We start from the raw sequence: 13,057 nt of genomic DNA, 5'->3' as shown, positions 1-13,057 counted from the left end.
CTTTGAGAATATCTGATTGGGCACTATGCCCATGCCCCATCCCCCAAATGCCCACAGTGGCTCCCTCCTCCCCCTGGCTGTACAAGGGGTAGTTAGTGGCTGGTTTTCAGCCAGGACTGCTCTCCTCCTACCCCACCTACACTCCCTATTACTTTTGCCTGGGCTCCATGACTCACACCTGTAATCCCAGTACTTTGGGAGGCTGAGGTGAGTGAATCACTTGAGATCAGGAGTTTGAGACCAGTCTGGCTAACATAGCAAAACGCTGTCTCTACTAAAAACATATAAATATTAGCAGGGTGTGGTGGCACATGCCTGTGGTTCCAGCTACTTGGGAGGCTGAGGTAGGAGAATTGCTTGAACCTGGGAGGTGGAGGCAGCAGTGAGCTGAGATCTCGCCATTGCACCCCAGCCTGGGTGACAGAGCAAGACTGTTTCAAGAAAAAAAATTTTTTGTAGAGATGGGGTCTCACTATGTTGCCCAGGCTGTTCTTGAACTCCTGGGCTCAGTCAATCCTCCTGCCTCGGCCTCCCAGAGTGCTGGGATCACAGGTGTGAGTCACTGGGCCCAGTGTCCCAGCTCCTGCTCTGATCCAGCTCTAGCATTAACCGAGCTTCGTGGCTGCGGGCAGAACAACTTCTCCAGTCCTCAATTTTCTCATCTATAAAATGAGGCGGTGGGATTAGGCCCATGATTTTAGAAATAAACATCAAAAACAGCAAAGAAAGTAAGAGAAGAAGGGAAGAGACGATGTGTAAACCGTTGCTGAGCTGAGCCCGGACTTGCCACCGTGTGGATTAGATAATGCTGCTTCTCCTCACATGGAATTGTGGGAAATTCCCCAAAACTGTGACCGGAGCCAGCTTTAGGCAAGGCTTTTTCTCCTTCTGGAAAGAACACCTGAACTCAGTCACCTCGGACTCTGCCTTCCTACTCTTTCTCCTCCTTTGTGTGGAACATTTCTCCTTGGTGGTTCTTTTAGTGCATTTTAAAAATATTGAAAATAGACGTTTTATTTTGTTTATACAAGGTACAATGTCAAAATACAAATCATATATAATGTGTAGCTATAATAGACAAGGAAGTATAAATATAAACACATATATATGTAAAATGGCACTGAGTTGAGGTTTCTTCTTTGCGAATCCTTTGATGGAGAGGATTCGCTTGGCTCAGCATCTCTCCCACCTTTCCCGGGTCCCTGTCTGTGTGTGCAGAGCAGCTGGAGACAGGGTGGTTAGAAGCCCCAACGCTGGTGTCTTCCCTGGAGACACCTCCCACGCCAGGAGGAGCCTTGTAGTTGACAGAGAGCTTCAGGTTTGTCACTTTTCTCTGTGAACTGCAAGTCAGGATGAGGGACGGAAGGTTCGGGGCAGGGGTTTTATTTCATTACCACAAGTATTCCAGGCAGCTCACACTGTAATAAAATAAAACCCTTGCCCAGAAGCCTTTGGTCTCTCCTGGGAAGCTGGGTCCTGGATCCGAGGCAGGCAGGTGGTGCCCATGGGAATGCGGAGAACCTGCTTCCCCGTGCAGGAAGCGCCGACCCCGCAGTCCGTGAGATCCTGCTGGGACGTCTGAGAGGCCTGGTGGGCTTGCTCCTGGAGCCCACCTCCTTGCACCTCTTCTCAGTCATCTTTAGCTAAAGCAGATAGGCTCCTTCACTCCGGACGTAGCTGGGCTGGTTTCCCCGAGTTTCAGAGGTCGTGAGAGCAGTTTTCCAAGTCTTCATCTCTGCTGCTGGTCTCCCCAGTCACCGGCAGAGCCTCCATGGCTTCCATTTCAATGCTGGCCGGCGGGGCAGTTTGCCTGCAAAGCAGGTGGTTCATAGGTTTTGAAAAGAGGAGGGGGTTGGCCTCAAATCAACACGCTTCCCACTGAGCATGTCCAGCACTGTGGGGATGGCAGGAGCAGACAGAGGCCCTGCCGCAGGAGTCAGACAGAGAGCACTTAGTCCTCAGAGATGGAGAGAACCTAGAATGCCTACCTCTACAGAGAGTACTAAATCCTATCTAGCGGCCAGTTGTGGTGGCACATGCCTGTAATCCCAGCACTTTAGGAGGTTGAGGTGGGAGGATCGCTTGAGCCCAGGAGTTCAAGACCAACCAGGGCAATATGATGAGAATAATAAATCCTCTCTAGGTATTTCCAACCTCCCCATCCACCAAAGATCCACCAAATGTTGTTGGAGCAACTCACGCCACCCCGCGCTCACCCCACGCTTTGCCAGTCCTCTGCCAAAAAGCCGTTCAAATGGCAGGAATAAGAAAAGGAGAGAGTGACTGGGAGCCTGGCCAAACCAGACTTGATCATCCTGAAAAAAGTGATTTAATATTCATGAAGCTTTTAAAAACAGTTCTTAGCACTTAGTATGTGTGAAATAAATACAGAAATACACAAGTCAATCAGCTCCTGAATGACAAGCACAGGGGAGGCAGGACACTGGGTGCCGACGCCCTGGGCATCTGGCTGGCACCTTCTCCCGGGGCAGGTGAAACGTCCCTCCGGAGGAGCAGCAGCTCTTTAGGCCATTTTAAGGTGAGCAGTGTGAGCTGCCTGGAGTGAGAGCTAAAATAAGGCAGGATGCGGGTGCATTCACTGAAAATAATTTGCTAACAGCCAATTTGTCAAATGGCAAATCTAATAACCCATTTGCAAAAAACAAGTTTATGGAAAGCATCAGTTCACCAAATGACCAAGTAATTTATCAAATTTATCAATTCTTCTTTTCCTTCTTTTTTTTTTTTTTTTTTCCTGAGACAGGGTCTCGCTCTGTCTCCCAGGCTGGAGTGCAGTGGTGTGATGCCGACTTGCTGCAACCTCTGCAGACAACCACGCCCAGCTAACTTTTTGTATTTTTTGTCAAGATCAGGTTTCACCATGTTGGCCAGGCTGGTCGCAAAAAAAAGCGATCCATCCACTTCAGCCTCCCAAAGTGCTAGGATTACAGGTGTGAGCCACTATGCCTGACCATGCCAATTCTTCCTAAAGATATATTTATTTCACTTTTTGAGCTTTTTAAAAATGAAAAAATTTTTTTTTGTGTGGGGATCGGGTTTCACTATGTTGTCCAGGCTGGTCTCAAACCTCTGGGCTCAAGTAATCCTTCCACCTCAGCCTCCCAAAGTGCTGGGATTACAGGCATAAGCCACCATGCCCAACTGAAATATCTTTCATATAGCCAGTAAATATTGCTGTTTTCCTCTTATGAACATACTTATTGGCTGTATATACCAAATTTACAAATCCTTTTTAAGAATATATTTTAATGTAATTTTCATAAAAAGGTGGTATATACATTTAAACATATATTCAGTGAATATATGTATTCATTATAACCTGTTAAAAATATAATTCCAGGCCAGGCGCGGTGGCTCAAGCCTGTAATCCCAGCACTTTGGGAGGCCGAGGCAGGTGGATCACGAGGTCAGAAGATCGAGACTATCCTGGCTAACACGGTGAAACCCCGTCTCTACTAAAAATACACACACAAAAAATTAGCCGGGCGTGGTAGCGGGCGCCTGTAGTCCCAGCTACTTGGGAGGCAGAGTCAGGAGAATGGCGTGAACCCAGGGGGCGGAGCTTGCAGTGAGCCGAGATCGCGCCACTGCACTCCAGCCTGGGAGACACAGCGAGACTCCGTCTCAAAAAAAAAAAAAAAAAAAAAAAAAAAAAAATATATATATATATATATATATATATATATAAAATTCCAAATTCAGCATTTTATATGGAAATTCTGTAGTTATTAATAATGATATTTTGAAAATTTTTTTAAAAGTCATTTTCTGTTTTGTCAACATTTTTCATTTTTTGAATTCTTTGGAGAAATTTTTGAGTAACATCAATGTTTGTTAATTTCTCAACTGTCTATGAGGTTGATGGCATTTTTTATTGGTTGGGATGGTATTCACAGCTTTTGAAGATTTATGTGAAGTTTTAGATACTGGTTTTCATTTTGACTTTATGGTAGCATTTCATGGAATGTTCATTTTGTCAAAATTAGGCTCAAAGGGTCACATAATTTTTATATTGATATCACATTTAGAAAAGAACGTTTTATAACTATTAATAGTAACTAAAAGTTTAGTTTGGACAAATCTGAAATCTATATCAGTATGGAATGCTGGAATACTGGTTAGTAATTGATAGAAGCACAAAATTAAGGCCAGAATGCCATTTGAGGATTTAATCAAATAATAATAACACTGCCTAAAGATTAGAAAAATGAGAAAAATTTAAGAAGTCAGCAAGTGGCAGAAACATTTTTGCCAGAAATGCTAAGATGTAGAATTTCAATGATCAGGAATACAAAATTAAGGCTAACATGAATGAATATATTTGTAAGAAGGCATACCCCTATTCAATGAGGACCTGCAAGAATATATTCACGGGGATATCACAAGAAGAATGGATAGGACTGCATGCGTTGGCCACCCGGTGCACTTTCTCTGGCCGCCCCATTTCTACCGTGGGCAGGGGTAGCGGGCACTTGGGCTTGGGGCTGGCTCACTGCTCCTCAGCTCTGGCGCTCGTTGGCCCCTACAGAAGGGGTGTGTGGTAGCCAATGGCCAGGAAAGGGGTCCTTCTTGGGAGGGGGCATTCTGGAATCACTATGGTGCGGCTCTTTTCTTTTTCTTTTTTTTGAAACAAAGGCTTGCTCTGTTGCCCAGGCTGGAGTGCAGTGGCGCCATCTTGGCTCACTGCAACCTCTGCCTCCCAGGTTCAAGCAATTCTCCTGCCTCAGCCTCCCAAGTAGCTGGGATTACAGGTGTGCACCACCACGCTTAGCTAATTTTTGTATTTTTAGTAGAGACAAGGTTTCACCATATTAGAAAGGCTGGTCTCAAACTCCTGACCTCAAGTGATCCACCCGCCTCAGCCTCCCAAAGTGCTGGGATTCCAGGCGTGAGCCACCGCGCCTGGCCAGGTGCAGCTCTTTTCTCGTGAGGGAATACTTCCTCTTGCAGAGGGAGTAGCCATGCAACTCACCTTGACTTGATGTAGCATGCCAGGAGAGACACAGCGCTCAGTCCACACAGCAGGACGGTGGATGTGGAGATAGCCACTGAAAGAGAGGAGACCACGCTGAGACACCCAGGAGCATATTCATTGCTATGAATTGCAAATTCTTTACCATGGACGTTCTTACAGAGGGATCCAAGGGCCTCCCAACAAGCCTGCTGCTATGGACATTTCTTAAGGTCCATGCAATTCCCTCTATTCTATGTCTAGGTAAAAACACATTCTCTTTCCTGCTGAGGGTGCCAGCTCCCTGTCGTCCCACACCTCTGCTCCTCATCTTTGTCCTTCTCAGGCAGAGTGCCTGGGCTGACAGGGCAGGGACGGGGCAAGTCAGGAGGCAGCAGTAAGAGCCTCAAGGGCAAAGCCAGGAGTGGGATGAGGAGAGAGTGCTCTTGCTGCTAAAGCCAGGGTTGAGAAAGCAGACAGGGACACCCCGCCTCTGCAGTCCCCAGTACAACGCCCCCTTTTCTTCAACTCACAGGTTTAGAAACAATAGCACCCAGTGCCATTTTCCTTCCAATTTCATTTTTTTCTCACTTGCCATTTTTTTCTTTTCTTTTTTTTGAGACAGGGTTTCCCTCTGTCACCCAGGCTGGAGTGCAGAGGCACTATCTCGGCTCATTGCAACCTCTGCCTCCTGGACTCAAGTGGTTCTCCTGCCTCAGCCTCCTGAGTAGCTGGGATTCTGGGCACACACCGCTACGCCTGGCTAATTTTTTGTATTTTCAGTAGAGACGGGGTTTCACCACGTTGGCCAGGCTGATCTCAAATGCCTGACCTCAACTGAACCACCTGCCTCAGCCTTCCAAAGTGCTGGGATTATGCAGGTGAGCCACTGCATCCAGTCTACCTACAACTTTGTTTTATTTTTTTATTTTTTATTTTTTGAGACGAAGTGTCCCTCTGTTGCCCAAGCTGGAGTACAGTGGTGTGATCTCGGCTCACTGCAACCTCCAGCTCCAGGTTCAAGCGATTCTCCTGCCTCAGCCTCCTGAGTAGCTGGGACCACAGGCACGTGCCACTATGCCTGGATAATTTTTGTATTTTTAGTAGAGACGGGGTTTCACTATGTTGGGCAGGCTGGTCTTGAACTCCTGACCTCGTGATCCATCTGCCTCAGCCTCCCAAAGTGTTGGGATTACAGGCGTGAACCACTGTGCCCAGCCAACTTTTTCTTTTCTTTCTTTTTTTCTTTTTCTTTCTTTCTTTCTTTTTTTTTTTTTTTGAGACGGAGTCTCGCTGTGTTGCCCAGACTGGAGTGCAGTGGTTCGATGTTTGCTCACTGCAACCTCTCCCTCCCAGGTTTAAATGATTCTCCTGCCTCAGCCTCCCAAGTAGCTGGGATTTCAGGCACCTTCCACCACACCTGGCTAATTTTTGTATTTTTGGTAGAGACGGGGTTTTGCTATGTTGGCCAGGCTGGTCTTGAACTCCTGATCTCAGGCCCACCTTGGCCTCCCAAAGCGCTGGGATTACAGGCGTGAGCCATGGATCCTGGCCACCTACAGCTTTTGATGGCAGAGAAAGAGCAGTAAGGAGAAAGAAGAGGTCTTTTGAGAGATGTTATATATAGGAGGAGGTTAGGATTTGGGACCATTTTGAATGAGTTGAAATGAACAGCTTGGGGCACTGACAGGTGTCACCTGAAGTTTATCAGATAGCATAGGAAGAAGGGGGTCTTTCTGTGTGAGCTAGGGGCTTAGTCGGAGGTCAGGGGAACAGAACTATTGTTAAAAACACTTGCAGGCCTGGTGCAGTGGCTCATTCCTGTAACCCCAGTGCTTTGGGAGGCTTAGTGGAGAGGAACGCTTGAGGCCAGGAGTTCAAGACCAGCCTAGGCAACATATCAAGACCCCCATCTCTACAAAAAATTAGCTGGGCATGATGGCACACACCTGTAGTCCAAGCTATCTGGGAGACTAAGGTGGGAGAATTGTTTGAGCCCAGGGGTCTGGCGCTGCAGTAAGCTGTGATCACGCCACTGTACTCCAGCCTGGGCGACAGCAAGACCCTGTCTCTAAAGACAAAAACAAAAACAAACAAAATGCACTTGCAGGTTTGACCAATGATCCTGACTATTGTGAATTTCCCTGAAAAAACATCACCCAGTGCTCTGCATGCAAGACGATGACACTGAGATCTGGAGCAGTGGTTGCCGCTCACTGAAGACCATGGGTCGCACGTCTCATGGACCCTGGGGGCTTTGAGGGCCTTTGCTGCATGACCTCCAGGCCATGTCCATATACCAAAATAAACCTCCCAGGGCTTGGCCTTCCAATACAACTCTACTGCAAAACATCTGAGTATAAGGGTGTAGGGACACTCAGAGCCCTGTGGCTGGGAGTGTAAACTCGTGCCATCTTTCCCAAGGGCAGTTGAGAAGCGCACACTCTTTGACTCTCTAGTTCAACTAGAATTTACTCTTAGGGAATAGACAAATACAGGGGTATTCACTCAAGTATTGTTTAAACTAATTTTCTTTTTTTTTTTTTTTGAGATGGAGTCTTGCTCTGTCACCCAAGCTAGAGTGCAACGGCATGATCTTGGCTCACTTCAACCTCCGCCTTCCAGGTTCAAGTGATTTTCCTGCCTCAGTCTCCCGAGTAGCTGCGATTACAGGCACTCACCACCAAGCCCAGCTAATTTTTGTATTTTTAGTAGAGAAGAGGTTTCACCACATCGGCCAGGCTGGTCTCAAACTGCTGACTTCAAGTGATCCGCCCCCCTCGGCCTCCCAAAGTGCTGGGATTACGGGTGTGAGCCACCATGCCTGGCCTAAAATAATTTTCAAGACGCTAATCTGAATCTCTTATCGACAGACAATTAGTTAAATAAAATGTGGTATGCCCATATGATGGAATACTATTCAACTATTAAAAATTATAAAATAGATCTGCATTTATTAACATGGAAAGATGTCTGCAATATCTTAAGTTAAAAACATATTGAGATAAAAATGAACCTGCAGGCTGGGCTCAGTGGCTCACGCCTATAATCCCAGCACTTTGGGAGGCTGAGGCAGGTGAATCACTTGAGGTCAGGAGTTCCAGACCAGCCTGACCAATATGGTGAAACCCCGTCTCTGCTAAAAATACAAAAATTAGCAGGGCATGGTGGCGTGCGCCTGTAGTCTCAGCTACTTGGGAGGCTGAGACAGGTGAATTCCTTGGACCCGGGTGGTGGAGGTTGCAGGGAGCCGAGATCGCACACTGCACTCCAGCCTGGGTGACAAAGCAACAGTCTGTCTCAAAAAACAAACAAACCAAACAAACAAACACAAAATACAACCACAATAGGCTGAGTGCAGTGGTTCACACTTGTAATCCTAGCACTTTGGGAGGCTGAGGTGGGCAGATCACCTGAGGTCAGGAGTTTGAGACTAGCCTGGCCAACATGATGAAACCCTGTCTCTTCTAAAAATACAAAAATTAGCCGGGCGTGGTGATGGGCGCCTGTAATCCCAGCTAGTTGAGGGACTGAGGCAGGAGAATCGCTTGAACCCGGGAAGCGGAGGTTGCAGTGAGAGTCATTGCACTCCAGCCTGGGTAACAGAGAGAGACTCTGTCTCAAAAAAAAAAAACCAACCAACCAACCAACCAAACAAACAAAAAACACCTACAATAATCTCCAACCAGCCATTTGCATGTCCATATGCACAGAAAAGTCTTGAGGAATATATACAATGGTGGGATTCGAGATAATCTTTATTTCTTTTTTTAAAAAAAGTTTGTTTTTTTCTCATATATTTGCAATGACACTGTAATCAAAATAAATAGTAAAATTACAGAAACAAAACAACTTGTAAGTAAATAAAAAAGCATAGAAAAATTGTTACAAAAGAAGTAACAGAAAACACGAGAAACTAATGAAAAATGTTTTGAGTTTTCAGACTTAACATGAATCATTATTATGACTAAAAAAAGAAATCTGTCGTAGTGGAGATGCTGCACCTGACAGTAAGCTCTGTCTTCATGTTGGCTAGTGAGTTGACGCACATTGACGGTGTAGGGGGTGTTTTATTGGAAAAGGCAACATGACATAAACTGTGCTTCTACCTTCAGAAGATCCCTCCCCATTTCTATTTAAGTGACAAGAAAATCTGCAGAATGAAACTCAAGAGAGAAGAGGGCTCCTGAACCAAGGATAAAACAAAGCAACTTGAACTCAGCGCCAGACCCTTGGCCTCTCCCTCAGTGACATCCGGGCAACTCCAGTGAAGACACGGAAACCAGAATCACCAAGGCAGTGAATTAACAGCTTACCTGCCAAGCCCTCCACCTTTTATTGTTTCCTGGGGGGTGTGTAGATTGGAGGAAAAGGAAGAGAAAGAGATCTGGTGAGACAGAGGAGGAGCGAGGAGGAAGGAGAGAGGGGAAAGGTGATTACTGCAGAGGAGGCCATGAAAACCACATCTCCCCACCAGCCCCCACCTTCAGCCTGTGCACGGATTGGGTCCAGGACAGAGAAGGTAGCTGAGACAGCCGGGGGCCAGTGTTTGGCATGGATGATGAAAATATCCTCTGGGCATATGCAGGGAATAGCCGTTCCTCAGCAACACCCTGACCAATTAGGCCAATCACTGGGTGTTAATACCCGTGTGTCACTGTGGCCAGAGCTCCTGAGTGCCTACATCGGATGAAGGCGATTTTGAGGGAAGAGCGTCAACTCAAGTACTCTGAGCAGCCATCTGGTCCTATCCTCCCTCTTTTCTTTCCTTCCTTCCTTCCTTCCTTCCTTCTTTCCTTCCTTCCTCTTTCTTTCTTTTTCTTTTTCTGTCTCTCTTTTTCTTTCTCTTTCTTTCTTTCTCCTCCCTCCCTCCCTCCTTCCTTTCCTCCTCCTCCTTCTCTTCTTTTTCTTCTTCTTTCTTCCTTTCTTTCTTTCTCCTCCCTCCCTTCTTCCTTCCTTTCTTCCTCTTCTTCTTTCTTTCTTTCACTTTCTCTCTTTCTCTCTTTCTTTCTTTCCTTGTTTTCTTTTCTTTTCTTTCCTTTTTTTTTTTTTTTTTTTTTGAGACAGGATCTCACTCTGGAGCCCAGACTGGAGTGCAGTGGCACCATCATAGCTCACTCTATCCTCAAACTCCTGGGCTCAAGCGAGCCTCTTACTTCAGCCTCCCAAGTAGCTTGGACCACAAGTATACACAACTACACTTGGATAATTTTTTTAATTTTCATTTTTTGTAGAGACAGGGTCTCACTATGTTGACCAAGCTGGTCTCTCAAATTCCTGGGCTTATGCAAGCCTCCCGCCTTGGCCTCCCAAAGTGTTAGGATTACAGGTGTGAGCCGCCGTGCTTGGCCTAGTGGTTTCTTTTCTATCTCTATTGCACTAAGCATGTGGCAGGTGTTGGGTTCACAGTAGATACTCAATAAATACTTGATTGATCAAGTTAAGCTTTTAAAGTTCTATAAATTGAAGTAAATTTAAAGTGACATTTGCTTTTTAATGAGGGATCTGTATTTCATAATAGCTTAGGACCATTCCTGGCACAGAACAGAAACTCAGTTTACATTGAATGGATGAATGATAAAACATAGAGGCAGCTCCTGTCAAAGGCTGAGCACATCGACTGCGGCAAATTCATTTCAGCCATGAAAGCCCAGAGGCATATTGCCATCCTGAGAAGTAAGTCCTCACACCTGGCATACTAAATCACACTAAACCATACTAAACCTGGCATACTAAGTGCTGGCATCGTGGCATGCTGGCCTTTTAGTTTACAATCAAGAGTCCTCAAGAATAGCTTCATCAGGGATGGGAGACCAGATATTGGAATAATTGTAGAAAGTTATTGATAAAAAGGGCTGCCAACATGGAATCAACCCAAATGCCCATCAATGATAGACTAGATAAAGAAAATGTGGTACGTATACACCACGGAACACTACGCAGCCATAAAAAGGTGTGAGATCATGTCCTTTTCAGGGACATGGATGGAGCTGGAAGCCATCATCCTTGCAAACTAACACAGGAACAGAAAACCAAACACCACGTGTTTTCACTCATAAGTGGGAGTTGAACAATGAGAACACATGGACACAGAGAGGGGAACATCACACACTGGGGCCTGTTGGGAGAGGCAGATGGAGGGAGAACATCAGGAAGAATAGCTAATACATGTGGGGTTTAATACCTAGGTGATGGGTTGATGGGTGCAGCAAACCACCATGGCACACATTTACCTATGTAACAAGCCTGCATGTCCTGCACATGTGTCCTGGAACTTAAGGTAAAATTAAATTAAATAATAAAAAAAGGGCTGCCAAGTAAGCCAGTAGATATTTAAGACAATGAAACTATGAACCATATTTCTTAAAATTTATTAAAATGTTGAAGCCCTCAAATTCACTCATTCATTTGCTTACTCATTCGATATTTATTGAGCATCTACTATGTAGCATTTACTGTTGAATTAAAAAGAGCAAAAGCATAGAGCTAATCATTTATATAACTTATTTTAAAAAGCAAATTATGATATTGGTAGTATCAATGGGTTGATTGAAACGTCAGTTAATTTACTGAGCAACCACTGTGGTAAAGCATTGTTAATACTTTCTTATGAAGACGGGCTCAACTGATTGCTTATTCATGCAGAAGTAGCAACATCCACTGATGTTCAAGGAACCAGTGAGTAGATCTCCCACACATAACTTGTGCTCCTGGATCTCAGGGTGGCTGATCCAACATAAAACACCTGAAGTTTTTTTGTGTGTGGCGTCTCTGTATTTCCACAGTTCCTTGTGCAGAATTATCTTTGTCCATTGTAGGCATTTGGTTAATGTTTATTACATTACATTTCAGAATTTGGGAGAAAGTTTGTGTGTGTGTGTGTGTGTGTGTGTGTGTGTGAGTCTCGCTCTGTCTCTTAGGCTGGAGTGCAGTGGTGTGATCTCGGCTCACTTAAACCTCTGCTTCCTGGGTTCAAACAATCTCTTGCCTCAGCCTCCCGAGGAGCTGGGATTATAGGCACACGCCACCATGCTCTGCTAATTTTTGTATTGTTAGTAGAGACAGGGTTTCACCGTGTTGGCCAGGCTGGTCTCGAACTCCTGGCCTCAAGTGATCTGCCCACCTCGGCCTCCCAAAGTGTTGGGATTACAGGCGTGAGCCACAGTGCCTGGCTGCTTTTTTAATGTAATAAAAGTCATGAACTGGAAAAGGCAGATTATAGATTATAGCCTATCATCAAATAGTTGTTGGAAAATCTATGTAGAAAAAATGACCCCTGAACTTTACATGTAGGATTTTATCCCACAGATATTCTTGCACTTACGGATTTTCAATTAATGGCTGTTTGTAAGATAACCACAGAATGTAGCAATCACATGTCCAGATAGGGGGTTGGCTAAATTAATGGTGGGAATTCCATACAACGGAATATTCTGTAACTGTTAAAAACGATGAGATGGTTTTTGTGTCCTGATATGGGGGGATCTACAAGGTATGCCAGCAAGTGGAAACAAACACAGTACCAAACAGAAGAAATGAAGCAACTGTCCAGCATTCCTTATCCTCTATGTGTTTATTTGTACAGTCTCTCTGGAAGGATGCCTGGAAATCTGGTAGCAAGTGCTGCTTCCTTCCTGCAAGGGGATTTTTGAGTTAGAAATGGGATTTACTTTTCGTTTTTTTTCTGAGACAGGTTCTTGTTCTGTTGCCCAGGCCAGAGTGCAGAGGCGTGACCACAGCTCACTGCAACCTCTGCCTCCTGGGTTCCAGCAATTCTCCCACCTCAGCCTCCCAAGTAGTTGGGACTACAGGCATGTGCCACCATGCCCGGCTAATTTTTTGTGTTTTTAGTAAAGATGGGGTTTCACCATGTTAGCCAGGCTGGTCTTGGACTCCTGGCCTCCAGTGATCAGCCCGCCTTGGCCTCCCAAAGTGCTGGGGTTATAGGTGTGAGCGACCTTGCCCAGTCTGATTGTTTTTTTAAACTATTCTAATCAATTAACTGCTAAAATGTCCAAAGTCACTTGATGTTTTCCCAGATGACGTTTGATGCAGGTAAAAATGAGACCACAAAAATATGAGTCA

General features: G+C 45.4%; 1 protein-coding gene across 6 annotated transcripts in view; it reads right to left on the bottom strand.

The window, feature by feature from the left end:
* Positions 1 to 1,362: 1,362 nt before the first annotated feature.
* LOC105494369 (interleukin 15 receptor subunit alpha) overlaps positions 1,363 to 13,057 on the bottom strand; it is a 34,212-nt gene continuing 22,517 nt past the window's right edge. For 3 of the 6 annotated variants that reach the window (XM_011762726.3, XM_071070514.1, XM_071070515.1), the window contains 3 exons: positions 12,496 to 12,606; positions 4,994 to 5,069; positions 1,363 to 1,810 (listed from right to left, as the gene is read on the bottom strand). In XM_011762726.3, the coding sequence (XP_011761028.2) occupies positions 1,699 to 1,810; positions 4,994 to 5,069; positions 12,496 to 12,606 (299 nt within the window). In that variant the 3' untranslated portion in view covers positions 1,363 to 1,698. The remainder of the gene's footprint in view (positions 1,811 to 4,993; positions 5,070 to 12,495; positions 12,607 to 13,057) is intronic. The other 3 variants (XM_071070516.1, XM_011762731.3, XM_011762729.3) reach the window with 1 other exon arrangement.

Source organism: Macaca nemestrina, chromosome 9, assembly GCF_043159975.1.
Source record: "Macaca nemestrina isolate mMacNem1 chromosome 9, mMacNem.hap1, whole genome shotgun sequence".
Taxonomy (NCBI): Eukaryota; Metazoa; Chordata; class Mammalia; order Primates; family Cercopithecidae; genus Macaca; species Macaca nemestrina.
This window is presented reverse-complemented; position numbering and strand designations above follow the sequence as displayed.